At 37.5% G+C, this 14,411-nt stretch overlaps 1 protein-coding gene across 3 annotated transcripts in view; it reads right to left on the bottom strand.

The window, feature by feature from the left end:
• EPC1 (enhancer of polycomb homolog 1) overlaps positions 1–14,411 on the bottom strand; it is a 108,728-nt gene that overhangs the window by 19,377 nt on the left and 74,940 nt on the right. For all 3 annotated transcript variants that reach the window (XM_045289866.1, XM_004702286.3, XM_045289867.1), the window contains exons 3-5: positions 2,692–2,837; positions 2,088–2,294; positions 1,752–1,900 (exon numbers count right to left, since the gene is read on the bottom strand). In XM_045289866.1, coding sequence (XP_045145801.1) covers positions 1,752–1,900; positions 2,088–2,294; positions 2,692–2,837 — 502 coding nt within the window. The remainder of the gene's footprint in view (positions 1–1,751; positions 1,901–2,087; positions 2,295–2,691; positions 2,838–14,411) is intronic.

The raw sequence follows: 14,411 nt of genomic DNA, 5'->3' as shown, positions 1-14,411 counted from the left end.
TGTGTGAGAGAGAATTCTCCCCCAACTACTTCTTTACATTTTTATTTTTAAAATCCAATACTATGCTTAAGAAACAAGCAAAAATAACAAATCCATACTATAAAGTAAGCAAAATAAAAGCCTTGGAATTGACAAATGTCCTTGCTCTTTTCTCTGTATTCAAGTTTTAAAATAAAAATACTTGGTATATTTTAAGTTTACCAAGCATAGTCACTTTAAAAGAAAATGGAAATACCCCAGTAAAATTATACAAAGAATAACATTGTGTCACACATTTAAGTGTCTTGAATTCTTATTAAAAGAATGTATTTCTTAAACTGATTGTGAAGATGACTGCATAACTCTTTCAATATAATTGGTCTACTGAATTGTATGTGAATTACATGTCAATAAAACTGTTCTCAATATAAAATGTAATATATAATATTTTCAAACATTAAGGCAAACAAAAAGAATAGATTTCTGACATGATAGTGGGATAGGAGGAAAGCAAAAGGAAACAGAGCAAAGAACTGGGAGGCAAAGGACATTTATAGAGGTCTAAATACAGGCATGTATATAAGTAAATACATTTATATATAAAGATAGGGGAATAGATCTATGTACATATATTTATTTATAAAGTATTACGACAGGAGATGGACATTGGGCCTCCACGCAAGTACTTATTCCCTCAATGCAAGAACAATTTGTTCTACTAACATGGCACTCTGATGTTCACCTTCAATGACACGATTGCTGAAGATAAAATGGGTACATAAGCAAATGTGAAGAAAGCTGATGGTGCCGGCTATCAAAGGATATAGTGTCTGGGGTCTTAAAGGCTTGAAGATAAACTAGCAGACATCTAGCTGAGAAGCAACAAAGCACACATGGAAGAAGCACACCAGCCTGTGTGACCATGAAGTGTCAATGGGATCAGGTATCAGGCATCAAAGACCCAATTACAAAATAAACAAAGAAACAAAAAAATCTTATCAATGGGAATGAAGGGGAAGGCAGAGTAGAGACCCAACGCCCATCAGTAGTCAGCTGGACACCCCCTGTCAGAAGGGCCACAAGGAAGAGATGAGCCAGTTGGGGTGCAGTATAGCACTGATGAGACACACAATCTTCCTCAAGTTCTTTAATGCTTCCTATCCCCCCACCCCATCCCACGACTATCATGACCCCAATTCTATCTTACAAATCTGGCTAGACCAGAACATGTATACTGGTACAGATAAGAGCTTGCAACGGAGGAAATCCAGAACAGATAAATCCCCCACGGTCAATATGGGGAGCAGCAATACTAGGAGGGTAAGGGAAGGGCGGGGAAGAGAGAAAGGGGCAACCGATCCCTCCCAGTGGGACAGACAGCAGAAAAGTAGGTGAAAGGAGAGAACTGTCAGTGTAAGACATTGGGGTGGGGTGTGGGGTGGGGAGAGAATAATGTATAAATTATCAAGGGAACATGGAGAAGGGAGGAAAAATAAAAAATGAAGAGCTGATACCAAGGACTCAAGTAGAAAGAAAATGTTTTTGAAAAAGATGACAACATATGTACAGATGTGTTTGACACAATGGATATATGTATGGATTATAAGAGCTTTAAGATCCCCCAATAAAATTAAAAAAATCAACTTCTGTAGTTACACACAATTGCTTAGAAAAGAAATTAACTAAATATACCATATGATACCATATTTCCTAACACCATACCTAGCCACTTCTAATACCATATTTCTTAATACTATTACAATATATTTTACCTCTTCTCCATAATTTCCAGTGTTAAGTGCAATAGCTCCCTTTTACTCTTTTCTCTTCTTTTTATCATTTCTAAAATTGTAACAGCCCGACTTAGATCTCGACGCAACTTGAGCATTTTTTCGTAAGAGGCTTCATCATTTTTGCGATTCTGTAAATATGAAGTAGCTTGTTTAGTGTCAAAAGCGTTTTTAACTAGTGGTATTTTGACCAGTTTTTGAACTATTTTAAAATCATTGTATAGGAAGTTGTATTAAATTCCTATTAGTCTTTAGATATCAAAATATTAATTATACACAATTTCTCCTACATTAAAGAGAACGATATAATTCACTTACTTTTCGAGTCTGCATTTTTTCAGTTCGTCTTCTAAAAGCCACATAAGGATCATTTGTGCTGGAACCATCTCGCTTCTCTTGTTTTACTGATGGGATAAGAGATGGTCCTCGACAGTTTTTTCTCTTTTTAATCCAGTATTCATAAACCTCTCTAATTAATTCATCATCTTCTTTAAGCAGTAGTTTGGCTTCCTGCAGACTGACTGGCTAAATGTAAAATCATTATGTCATTTTCATATAACACATACATTAACTTTCAAAAGTACTTATTTCTAAAATTTACTTGACAATTAAAACACAGTACAAACAATGGCAAACATGGGAAGTATCAGTCACTGAGATAAGTTCTTCATATATTACCTATTTCATCCTTACAACAATCTTCTGGGTGCTTACCATCTCGAGTTTACAGATGGGGAAATCGAGGGATATCAGTTTTAGTATGTTGCTCTGGATTTTACAAGTTAGTAGTTAATAGAGATGGGATTTGAATTCGTGCTGTCAATTCCAGATCCTGTTTGTTTTAACCCTCCCCTAACATACCCTTTCCATAGTTATATAGATATATGGATACATGTTTTATACATCTATAATGAAGTTGTACCTGTTGACCACTGCCTTTTTCTAGACGGTCAATCATCTCTTCAAATTGCAAAGGGCAGATGTCCATTTTCTTTTTCAGTTTATTTACAAATACTTCATCTTCAGAATCCAAGTCATAATCAGGCTGTTCGGCATCCAAACTAAAAGCTGACAGAAGGAACCATAAGCAGTCACTTGCTATGTGAATTCACTGACAAAAACCAGATGTCTAGATAAAAAGACCTAGATTTTCTAAAGAAATGAGCTATTTTAGATTGTGATAATTCAGAATCACAAATAATCAAAACTTACAGATAAGTTTTACACATTTAAAGTTTAAGAAAGGAGGTTATCTTTCACTGTATTTATACAGATATAAGTGAAAAAAGATAACAAATAACTATACCCATTGCGGCCCAATTCCCTAACCATATAACCTAGATGACCATTATAAAGACTTTTAAAAGATTATTAAATATATTAGGCTGAGCCACTTGAAGTTCAAAGACAATCAAATACCAGGAATTCCATATGGTTGGATAGCATATGAAGGCCTTTAAAGAAGACTATGTCTAGAATAGTTCCATTATACAGATTATTTTACTAAACTGAAAGGTTAGGGAGTGATGTTTAATGCTGACATATTGGAAGCCACTGCCAGTAACGGTAATAACGAGCACTCTTTAAGTATATTTCAGCATATTTATTTGGTAAATATATAATGGTATGTTGTTTAAAAAAGGCATTTTCAGTTAATCAGTCACTGGTCTTGCAAAATTGTATCTTGACCAGTAGCATTCTTTCTTTTACCATGACATTTTTTTCCAATTACTAATTCTTCTTTTTTCACCATGAATAATTATTAGTGTATCTTGAATGCTTGTTTTACACATTTAAAGTTTAAGGAGATTGTCTTTCACTGTACTTAAACAGATAAGTGATAAAAGATAAGATTTATTCCCTTGAAGCACTAACAGAAATGTGAGGCATTTCTTAAGTTTGTCACAAACAGGGAAAGAAGGAAAGAATCACTGTTCTATGCTACATTACCAAAGATCATTCAATTACTTATCAATATCACGCTATTTGACATTAATATGACAAGATACTGTGATCTGTCTCTGCATTTCTCTTGCATACTGTCCTCTACTAAGTTCCCATGACCTAAAGTCCTATTCATGTAAGAGGGGAATAACGCCCTTTGGAACTAGCCAATCTAGTCTCAGCGGTAACATATGATCCAGCAACATTTAGTTTCATATTGTTCATGCAGTATACTATTTCATGACTTTAGACCTGTACAATAGCTGTTTTATACATGCTCACGTATGAAATGGCTGTTTAATCCATTCCAAATCCAACCTGGTCCTAACTCTTTTAGGAGTTTTAGACGGTTCTCAACCCAGTAAGTGGTCCCTAATTACTTTGACTACTTTTATATGTTATGATCACTCGCCACCATTTGTTCGTCTTACGGCAGTGGCTTGTGTGTTGTGGTGATACTGAAAGTTAAACCACCAGTATTTCAAATACAAGTAAGATCACTCATAGTGGAGAAGTTTCAGCAGAGATTCTAGACAAAGACATGGTGATCGACTTCTGAAAAAGAAAACGAGTCAGTCAACACTTTATGAATAGCAATGGATCATAGTGCCGAGGATGAGCTTCTCATGCTGGAGGGCACTCAAAATACAACTGAGGAAGAACTGCCTCCTCAAAACAGAGGTGACCTTAATGACACGGATAGAGTAGAGTGCTTTCAGGACCTTCGTTTGCTGATGCAGCGGGGCTCAAAAGGAAACAAACAGCCATAAACATCCAGTGGTAATCAGAATGTGGAATATTCAAATTATGAATCTAGGATACTATAAGTCATCAACCATGAAATGTGATACGTGAATATTAATACTAAGCAGTTAGTGCATTTAATGGACCGGCATTTTGAATACAGTCTATGATGCCAGGAGTGACAAGCTTTAAGAGGAATGGTGTCCCAGTCATTGCAAAAAAGATCATTTCAAGATGTAGACTGAAGTAACCCATCATTTACAAGATAATATCTATATACCTACATAGGAGACATGTTAATATGACTACTATTCAAATTTCCACATCAACCTCTAATGCCAAAGATGAAGAAACTGAAGACTTTAATCAACTTCTGCAATCTTAACTTGATCAAATATGCGATCAAGGTACACTAATAATTACTAATGGTTAAAAAACAAGAGGGCCAGCAGTTGGAAAAAAACAGCCATGGTAAAAGAAACAATGCCACAGGTCAAGATACAGTTCTGCAAGACCAGTAACTGCTTAACTGAAAATACCCTTTTTAAACAACATAAACAGCAACTATAAACATGGACCTTACTAGATGGATTTCACACGATCAAATCATCTGTAGAAAGAGACAATGCAGAAGCTCAATAGGATCAGTCAGAAAAAGACCAGGGGGTCAACTGCAAAACAGAACATTAAGTGCTAATCTTGAAGTTCAAATTGAAGTGGGAGTAAATGAAAACAAATAAACCAAAGTATAACTTGGATTTATAGACCATTTCAAGAATAAATCTGACACAATGAACACTAATGCCCAAAGACCAGATGTGCTGTGGAATGGCATCAAGAACATGAAAAGTTGAAAATGTCATTACAGAGAAAAGACCAAATGGGTGTCAGAAAACCTTTGAAACTTGCTCTTGAATGAAGTTCACACGAAGAGAAGAGAGGGTGGCATGAAAGAACAAAAGGGTTCATTTCAGTGGGAATCTCAAGACCTGGAGCTAGAAAACCAAAAGGAAGGAACACAGTTGGCATCCCTCAATCTGAAGGAGCCAAAGAAAAAATTCAAGTCTGGAATACTAACATTGATGCACAAGACCTTTTAAAAGTATTGAAGAGCAAGGGCATTGTTTTGAGGACTAAGGTAGGCCTGGCCCAAGCCATGGCATCATCAAAAGGCTTCATATACATGTATTAAGTTGGACATGATAAAGGAAGACTGAAGCACCGATGCATTTTGAATTACGGTGTTGGTGAAGAATATTCAGAGTAGCCTGAACTGCCAGAATAACAAACAAATCTGTTTTGGAAGTACAGCCAGAATACTCCTTAGAGGCAATGATGAAATTCATTTCACACACATCTGCCGTCATCTGGTAGAGCAGAGCCAGTGAAAATGAGGTAGACCCTCAACGAGATGGACTGACACACTGGCTCCAACAATGGGCTCAATAGCAACTGTGAGGATGGTGCTCAGAGCTTCATTTTATTGTACATGAGTCAGAACTTACTCAATGCAAGCAACAGGAACAATGGCATGGGCAAAATACTGAATGATGCAGGAAGCATTACAAGAAGATAGAAGAAATACAAAGAGCTACTATACCAAAAGAAATGGTTGATGTTCAATCATTTCAACAGGTAGCAGTTCAAGAAATGATGGTCTTGAGAAAGATGTCTAAGCTGTACTGAAGGCACTGGTGAATAGCAAGGCTCCCCAAACTGACAGAATTGAAATGTTTGAACAAACTGATGCAGCACTGGAGGCACTCACTTGTCTATCCCGCAAAATTTGAAAGACAGTTACCTAGTTAACCAATTGAAAAGCTCCAGATTGGTTCCCATTCCAAAGACAGGCGGCCCAACAGAATGCAGATGTTATCGAGCAATATTATCAATATCACATGCAAGTAAAGTTCTGATGATCATTCAAAAAAAAGTTACATCAGCACATTGACAAGGAGGTGCCAGAAATCCAAGCACGATTCAAAAGAGTAGAATAAAGAATATCATTGCATTGATTATGTGTCCTATTGTTATATCCACAAAAGGCTTCAGAGACCCCAGATAGATAAAAATTCTTGCTGTATTAAAATTTTGGGTTTTCTTTTTATCCCTCCCTAAAATAATAGATACATGATGTTCAGATATACAGGCGCCCTGGAGGCATAGTGGCTATGTGATGGGCTGCACCCACAACGCAGCAAATAGAAACCCCTAGCCGCTCTGTGGGAGAACGATGAAGCTTTCTATTCCCGTAGACTGTCTTGGAAACCCAAAACCCACAAGGTAGTGCTACTCTGCCTTGTTGTTATTGTTAGGTACCACTGAATCAGTTCTGACCCACCAGTGCCCTTGTGCACAACAAAATGACACACTACCCAGCCCTGCACCATCCTCACAATTGTTCTTATGTTTTAGTTTATTGTAGCAGCCACTGTGCCAGTCCATGAGTTAGTTTATTGTGCCAACGTGGCCGATAAACACGTGGGGTTAATTGAAGGGCGGAAGGATAAATGGCTCAGTGAGCCTCGCCTTTCAAGTCCTTGGGTCTCTTGCTTTCTGATGGTCGGACCAGGGTGCAGCTGCCTTACCAGTTCCCTGCTTCAGCTTGCAAGGCTGACTTCCTGCAAGCCATCCCCAAGGAGAAGCCGCATAGACCTATCCCGATGCAGTCCTGGGTGCTGGAGCAGCCGTGTGGAGACCCCTGCCAGTGCTGAGATGTTTACACATTCACTGACTGGGCTTTCCTCCTGCAGTCGGCATCATTGCGTCTCTTTTGTGAGATGCAGGAGGACTATGTGGATTGGTGTTGGACATATGGGTTAATGTTGGACTTGTGGGCTCAGGCAGCACTGGGTTGGGATGTCTTTTGATGCACACTTTATCTATATATAAAACTCTCTCTTTTTTAATCGTTTTATTGGGGGCTCTTACAATTCTTATCACAATCCATACATACATCCATTGTGTCAAGCACATATGTACACTTGTTGCCATCATCATTCTCAAAACATTTGCCTTCTACTTGAGCCCTTAATAATCGGCTGCTCATTTCCCCCCTCCCTCATGAACCCTTCATAATTCATAAATTATTATTTTGTTATATGTTACACTGTCCAACGTCTCCCCCCGCCCTCTTCTCTGCTGTCCATCCCCCAGGGAGGAGTCTACACGGAGATGAGTTTCTGTGGATTTGTTTCTCTGAAGTCCCCAGACTAACACAGTGCATCTCCTTGAGGTCCTCCCTCTTTTTCCCTGTCCCTCCACTTTACCAAGTATGACTTCTTTCTCTGCACGGATTGAGTGGTCTCTCCTGACAACATGTCCTAAGTATGCTAAGTCGAAGTCTTGCCATCCTTGCCTCTAAGGAGCAGTCTGGCTGAACTTCCAATACAAATCTATTTGTCCTTTTAGCACTCCATGGTACTTTCAAAATTCTTCCCCAGCACCACAATTCAAATGCACGAGTCCTTCTTCTTTCTTCCATATTCAATGTCCACCTTACAGATGCATATGAGGCAACTGAAAATACCATGGCCTGAGTCAGACATACCTTAGTCCGCAAAGTAACACCTTTGCTTTTCAATACTCTAAAGTGGTCTTGTGTAGATTAACTTAATGCAACAAATATGTCTATTGCTTTCTTGACTGTTGCTTCCATGAGCACTGACTATGGATTCAAGCAAGACAAAATCCTTGACAACTTTAACCTTTTTTTCCATTTATCAAGTTGTTACCTCTTGGCACTACTCTGTCTTATAGGATTTGCAATGAGTTGGAATCAACTAGATAGTAGTGAGAGTCACATGTATATAGCTTATTTAAAGAAAAATTTTAAATTTCAGTTCCTGTCACACTAGCCACATTACAAGTGCTAAACAGAATGATGTTGCTTGCTACTTACTGTACCAGACAAAACAGAAGTATAGATTATTTGCATATAATGAAATGTATTGTTCAAGATAATCCAGAAAGCCACATTGATATGGAGTGCTGAATGTGCTACTGCCTTCTTTCAAGTATAATTTATAAAAGTTCAGGATTTTATTTAAATATTATATATGTATGTATACACACAGATACAACCCAACTGTCAAATTAACATTTTTCCTTTAGATACCATGCCAAATCACAAAGCCTAATATCCCTTCACTTTATTGCATCATCCAAATAGATCTGCCATACTTTTACACACATTACCTCACTGAGGACAAGTCATTTCCACCATAATATAGACCTGAATCAAGAATGTGAAGAGTACTACCGATGACTCAAGGAGGTCAGTGTTTTGCAGTGAAGTGATCACGTATTTGAGTATTGGTTTCCCTTCTACCTGTGTAAAGATACCTTTAAAAAGGCAAAAACCAAAATGTTGGTGTAAAAAACAATTAAAGTCTTAAATATGAGAACACAATCTTGTTCAGATATAAAATATGGAAATCCTTGAAAAAAAGCTTACATGAAAGACTCTACTTTAGGACTTCTTTTGACCAAGTTCCCAAAAGAATATTAGCTACTGGTAGGCAAAAAATAAGGAACTTGCCACTTATGTTAAGAACATCTACCAATGACATTAATGTGTAATATTTAGTTTCAGCAAAGCCTACAGCTCCCAACTGGGCAGCTCAACCTGAGCTAGTAAAGATATTAACCTATTTATCATCGCCTACAAATAGGATTATCTACAGGTTTTTATGGGTCATGTTACTGAATGGGTCAAAGAAGAAAGTCAAGTCTATAGAAAAACAGGGAAATGGGTCATTTCCTAATAAATTCTGCCAATTAAATTGATACATTGTTTTCATAGTTTCTGACTCACTGCGGTCCTATGTACATCCGAAGGAAACACTGCCCAGTCCTGCACCAGCTCCACAATTGTGAGTCTACTGTTACAGTCAGTTTTAATCTATCTTGTTGAGGGCCTTCCTGTTTTCCACTGCACCTCTACTTTACCAAGCACGATGTCTTTTTGCAGGGACTGGTCTCTCCTGATAGCATGTCCAAAATACCTGAGACACAACTCACCAATAATTGCTAAATAATAGGAGCCATACTGTAGAAGTTCACTCCTTTTAAACTTTTTGACAGGGAACACACACCATCAAACAAAATGCAGTATTCAATGTGATACACAGATGGAGGCAAAAGTGTCACAGAAAATAAATCTACGTGAAAAGAACACAATAGTAAATATAAACAAATTAGATTATTTTCAAGGAGAGAGTGGTACTTTGCCCTGGTACTCAGTTTCTAGTAATAGAGATGAAACACACATAAATATGTATGTATACAAGTGCCACATTCTGGCTAAAATGAAGTGTGCAGGTCTTTAAGCTTAAAGAGTATTTTTAAAAGATCGGAAGCAAATAGTGAAAGTAAGGCTATGGTCTCAAGTATAAAATATGTTTGAGAAACAGAATATAATCCCTGACTTAAATTACTCAAAGTTGAAGAGGAACTTGCTCAGACCAAAAATTGCAAATAGGTTTAGACTCAACTACTAACTATAAACAACTCATAATAACTATTTGAAAAGTTGTTTAAATAAATATCAAGCAGAACAGACTCTTCAATAATGTGACATTTACTATGTAGTAATATTTGACACCCTCACCTAAAATGACAGACTATCAATGGCTAGCTTTATCATTAAATTCTCCCACCTTTTTTTAATGTCTAAAAGTTACAGAACTTTCAGTCACTTCTGTAATGTACATACCCTCTTCCCGCCATCAAGTAGATTCTGGCTCACAGTGACCCTCTATAGGGTTTCTGAGGCTGTCAAATCTCTGTGGGAGCAGACACGCTCATCTTTCTTTGTGGAGCAGCTGGAGAGGGGTTAACTGTTGACCTTTGCAGTTAGCATGGCTCACAGGAATAGCAAATGGGAAATCCAAGGTATGAAAGGCAAAGTCTTTGTAAATAAAGTTCTGTGATCGAAGCCATAGATTGTATCTGGTAGAAAGTAGTAACAGAATAGTATTTAAAGAATATTATGTGGTAGGCAGGCAAACACACCTCTCTCACACATGCAAACACAATCTAGATCAACAGCCATGAAGTTGATTCTGACTCATGGTAAGCTTTTGTGCTACAAAGTAGAACTGCTCTGTAAACTGTAATCTTCACAAAAACAAATCACTAGGCCTTGTTTCTCTGGTGCAGTTGAGTGTCAAAGCTGAAATGCTAGGGTAATAGTCCACTGCAAACCCTTGGCACCACCCAGAGACAGGCAAAAGGAAGTTGAAAATGTACTTTTTCAGAACCAGGGTATAAAGGCATCTGCTCTGGGAGGTAATGAGAAAATAGGCCCTAACAAGATCAAACATAAAAGCTGCAAAAGCAAAAGTTATATAAGAAGCAACTATTTTTATATCTTTATTCCAGTTGTTTTACATTTGCATTCAACTCTGTTTTCTATATAAATATAAAACACCTACCCCAAGCTATATGAGGGTTAGTCAAATTCATGATGGCTTGTAACTACTAAATACATACATATATACTGCAAAAATCAAAACTCAAACTCATCGCCATTAAGTCAAATCTGACTCAAAGTCTTGTACGTAGTCACATTATCTTCATAAATGTATACTCACAACAATTTAATTTCCCATATATATATTCTATTTTTCCATTGTTCTAATCAGTCTTTTATAACATTCCCCCCTCCAGTACAGAATCCAGTCTAGGGTTACATATTACATTTGGGTGTTATTCTCTCTCCAAAACCAAACTCGCCGCCACTGAGTCAATGCTTACTCTAGTGACCACCCTCCCTGTAGGTTTCCCAGACTATAACTGTTGACGGATGTAGAAAGTCCAGTCTTTCTCCCATGGAGCTGATGGTGGACTCGAACTGCCAGTCATGAAGATCGGAGCCCAATGTATAACTACTTATTCTCTCTAGCCTCCTTTAATTGGGAACATTTTCAGTCATTCTTTGTCTTCAAGACATTAAAAATATCTGAAGAATATGGTTTCTTCTCCTGTCTCTTTTATTACTGTTAATAGTGGCACATTCCTCAGTTTGTAATAATCTGAATCTCACCTCCCTTATGACTAGACTACACATTGTTGAATACTGTATAAAGTTGAGTATTTGTAACAGTTTCAAATATGGAGGCATATGATGTTCATCCATTCCTCATCAATGATGGTAACACTTTTATCATCAGTCAAGACACTGCCAGATTACTCTAACTCCTGCTGCTTCTTCCTTCAGTCTGTGGGAAGGACAGACCTTGAGAACATGCAAATATGGTGCTCCTCGTCAAAATTTCCTCTTATATTTACCTACCAATCTGTACTCGCTGATTCCTATCTTTAAATAAGTTGTAACTCATTATTGTGCTCATTTTGTTAATTGTCCAAGAATTAGCCCTAAGGGAGCCCTCGCAAGCTGGCCCCGAGTCATGCTCTTCTTTTTCTTGAGCACACTTTCTTAACTTCTTGAATTCAAGACAGTGAACCCTTCATAAGCAATTCACTAAACAACCTAGCACTCAAGATTTTATTTTATCTTTGAAAACATTAACATTATATATTCAGTCTCATTTATCAACATGGATAGGTTCCAAAGACCAAGCTTTTATGTGAAAATCGGCATTATGTGAAAAAGGAGGATGACCACGTCAGACAAATTACATCACTGCATTAGGGTCTAAGTGACAAACCACTGAGAAGCACGGCCCATCCAAACTGACACATAACCTTAAGCGTCAGAGCCAGCACTCTTCTCGCAGTGTAACACAATATTCACTGCACATCACTGCACATCATTCGTGTTCAAAATAATTAGGACAGGTTTTTTTTTACTTGTCATAAATGTGGAATGTTGGGATAACAAGATAGATAATATGTGAGAGTATAACGAATCTTTTCCCTCATTTATAGAAGTTCTGTTAAAAGTCAATGCCAACAATGTTCAAGAAGAATGAACACCAATTTGATCTCTGCCAGTAGACAGAAGAAATATTTCTAACTTAATGAGATCAGTATTACCGACACCAAAATTAAACAGTGAAAAAAATAAGACTACAGACTAATATAGTTCTGAATGAACATAGACCCAAAAATCCTTAGTAAATATTAGCAATTTAATCCAACAATGGAGTCCATGGATGGCTAAAATGGTTTACTGCTCTATTTACTAACCAAAATCTTGACAGTTCAAACCCACCCTGAAACTCCTTGGGAAAAAAGCCAAGGGGAGCTGTTTCCAAAAGGTCAGTCTTCAAAAACTGGTGTACAGTTTTATTCTGTACACACAGGGTCACTATGAGTCAGAAGTGATTAGAAAGCAACACCACATGAACACAGTACTAGACTATGTTTAAGCGGGATATATTCCAATTAAGAAAGACTGATTCAATATTAGAAAATCTATCAGGATAACTAGCTCTATCAACAAGGTAAATAAAGAGGAAATCATTTTACAGAAAAACCATCTAACAAAATTTAATACCAATTTATGATAAAAACTCTCAGATATGAAGAAGTGGGGGAACGTCCTAAAAATCATCTTCAAAACCCCCTGTACATCTACCATTACACTTAACAGTGAAAGACTGAATCCTTTCTCAAATTAGGAACACGGTTATCTGCTCTCACTAGTATCCAACGCAGCACATGAAGTTATAGGCACGCAAGCAAATCAAATGTTGAGTTTGCATCAAGTTGACACTGACTCATAGTAAGACACCATGTGACACAGTAGAACTAACCTTGTGAGTGTTCTTTACAGCCAAATCTTTCAACCTGCTGAGCTGGTGAGTTTTAACTACCAACCCACAGCACTGCGGGGCAAGTTCATATCAACAACCTCACTGCCATCTAGCCAATTCTGACTCACCGAGGGTCACTATGAGTTGGGATCAATGGTTTTGAGTTGGTGTTAATCAAAACGGCAAACAGACTTCTCTTATGGTTCAGCAAGTATATTCAGGAGTACTTATTCCAGAGTAATCAAAACCATGTTCACATGAAAAGCTTCTGCATTTGCTCATCGCAGATTTTTAGTTAATGCCCAAACCTGGAAACTCGCCCCATTGGGTGAATGGCTAAACAGTCGTGCATCCATCTCATGGACTACTATTACTGCTGACCCCATGTAATACTATTCAACAACAAAAAGGAATGAAGCACTGATAGGTGCAACAATAATAAATCTTAGTAGTGAAAAAAGCCAATCTCAAAAGGATACATATTATATGATTCTATTTTTGTAATACTCATGAATAAAATTATAGATATGGAGAATTGACTAGTGGTATCCAGGGTTATGGATGGGGGATGGGATTGAGTGTGGTTGTAAAGAAGTAATGACAATCTTGTGGTAATGGTACAGTTGAGTATCTTGATTGTGGTGGCTTGTGATAAAATTGCCTAGAGCTAGATACTTCTACACACCTAAGTACATGTATAACTAGTGATATCTGAATAAGTTCTGGGTTTCCCAGTGTTAATTTCTTGGTTTTGCTGTTGTACTACAGTTCTACTGAAGATAAAGACTGAGGAGCCAGCGTAAGGGGAGTAGACAAGAACTTGGTTTTATATTTTTTTGGAACTTTCTGTGAATCTGAATTATTTTTAAAAATAGATTGAAAAATTTCATTCTAGCTAACACTGAAATAGAGTACTGAACCACATAATTATTTGCTAGTTTTAATATTTCCTCCCCTTACTATTATGGCTGTTATTTGTTTTACCTCATTAATCATGTTAGATTTGTGTGTGTTCATTTGTATATTTAAGATTGTTCGGTACTTACAAATCTGGCTAGACCAGAGGATGAACACTGGTACAGATAGGAAATGGAAACCCAGGGCGGACGATCCCTTCAGGACCAGTGGTGTGAGTGGCGATACTGGGAGTGTGGAGGGAGGGTGGGTTGGAAAGGGGGAACCGATTACAAGGATCTACATATAACCTCCTCCCTGGGGGACAGACAACAGA

Source organism: Echinops telfairi, unplaced genomic scaffold (assembly GCF_000313985.2).
Source record: "Echinops telfairi isolate 266 unplaced genomic scaffold, ASM31398v2 ScPeMD7_31;HRSCAF=116, whole genome shotgun sequence".
NCBI classification, from domain to species: domain Eukaryota; kingdom Metazoa; phylum Chordata; class Mammalia; order Afrosoricida; family Tenrecidae; genus Echinops; species Echinops telfairi.
The sequence above is the reverse complement of the archived record's forward strand: the minus strand, read 5'-3'. Positions and strand labels throughout refer to the sequence as shown.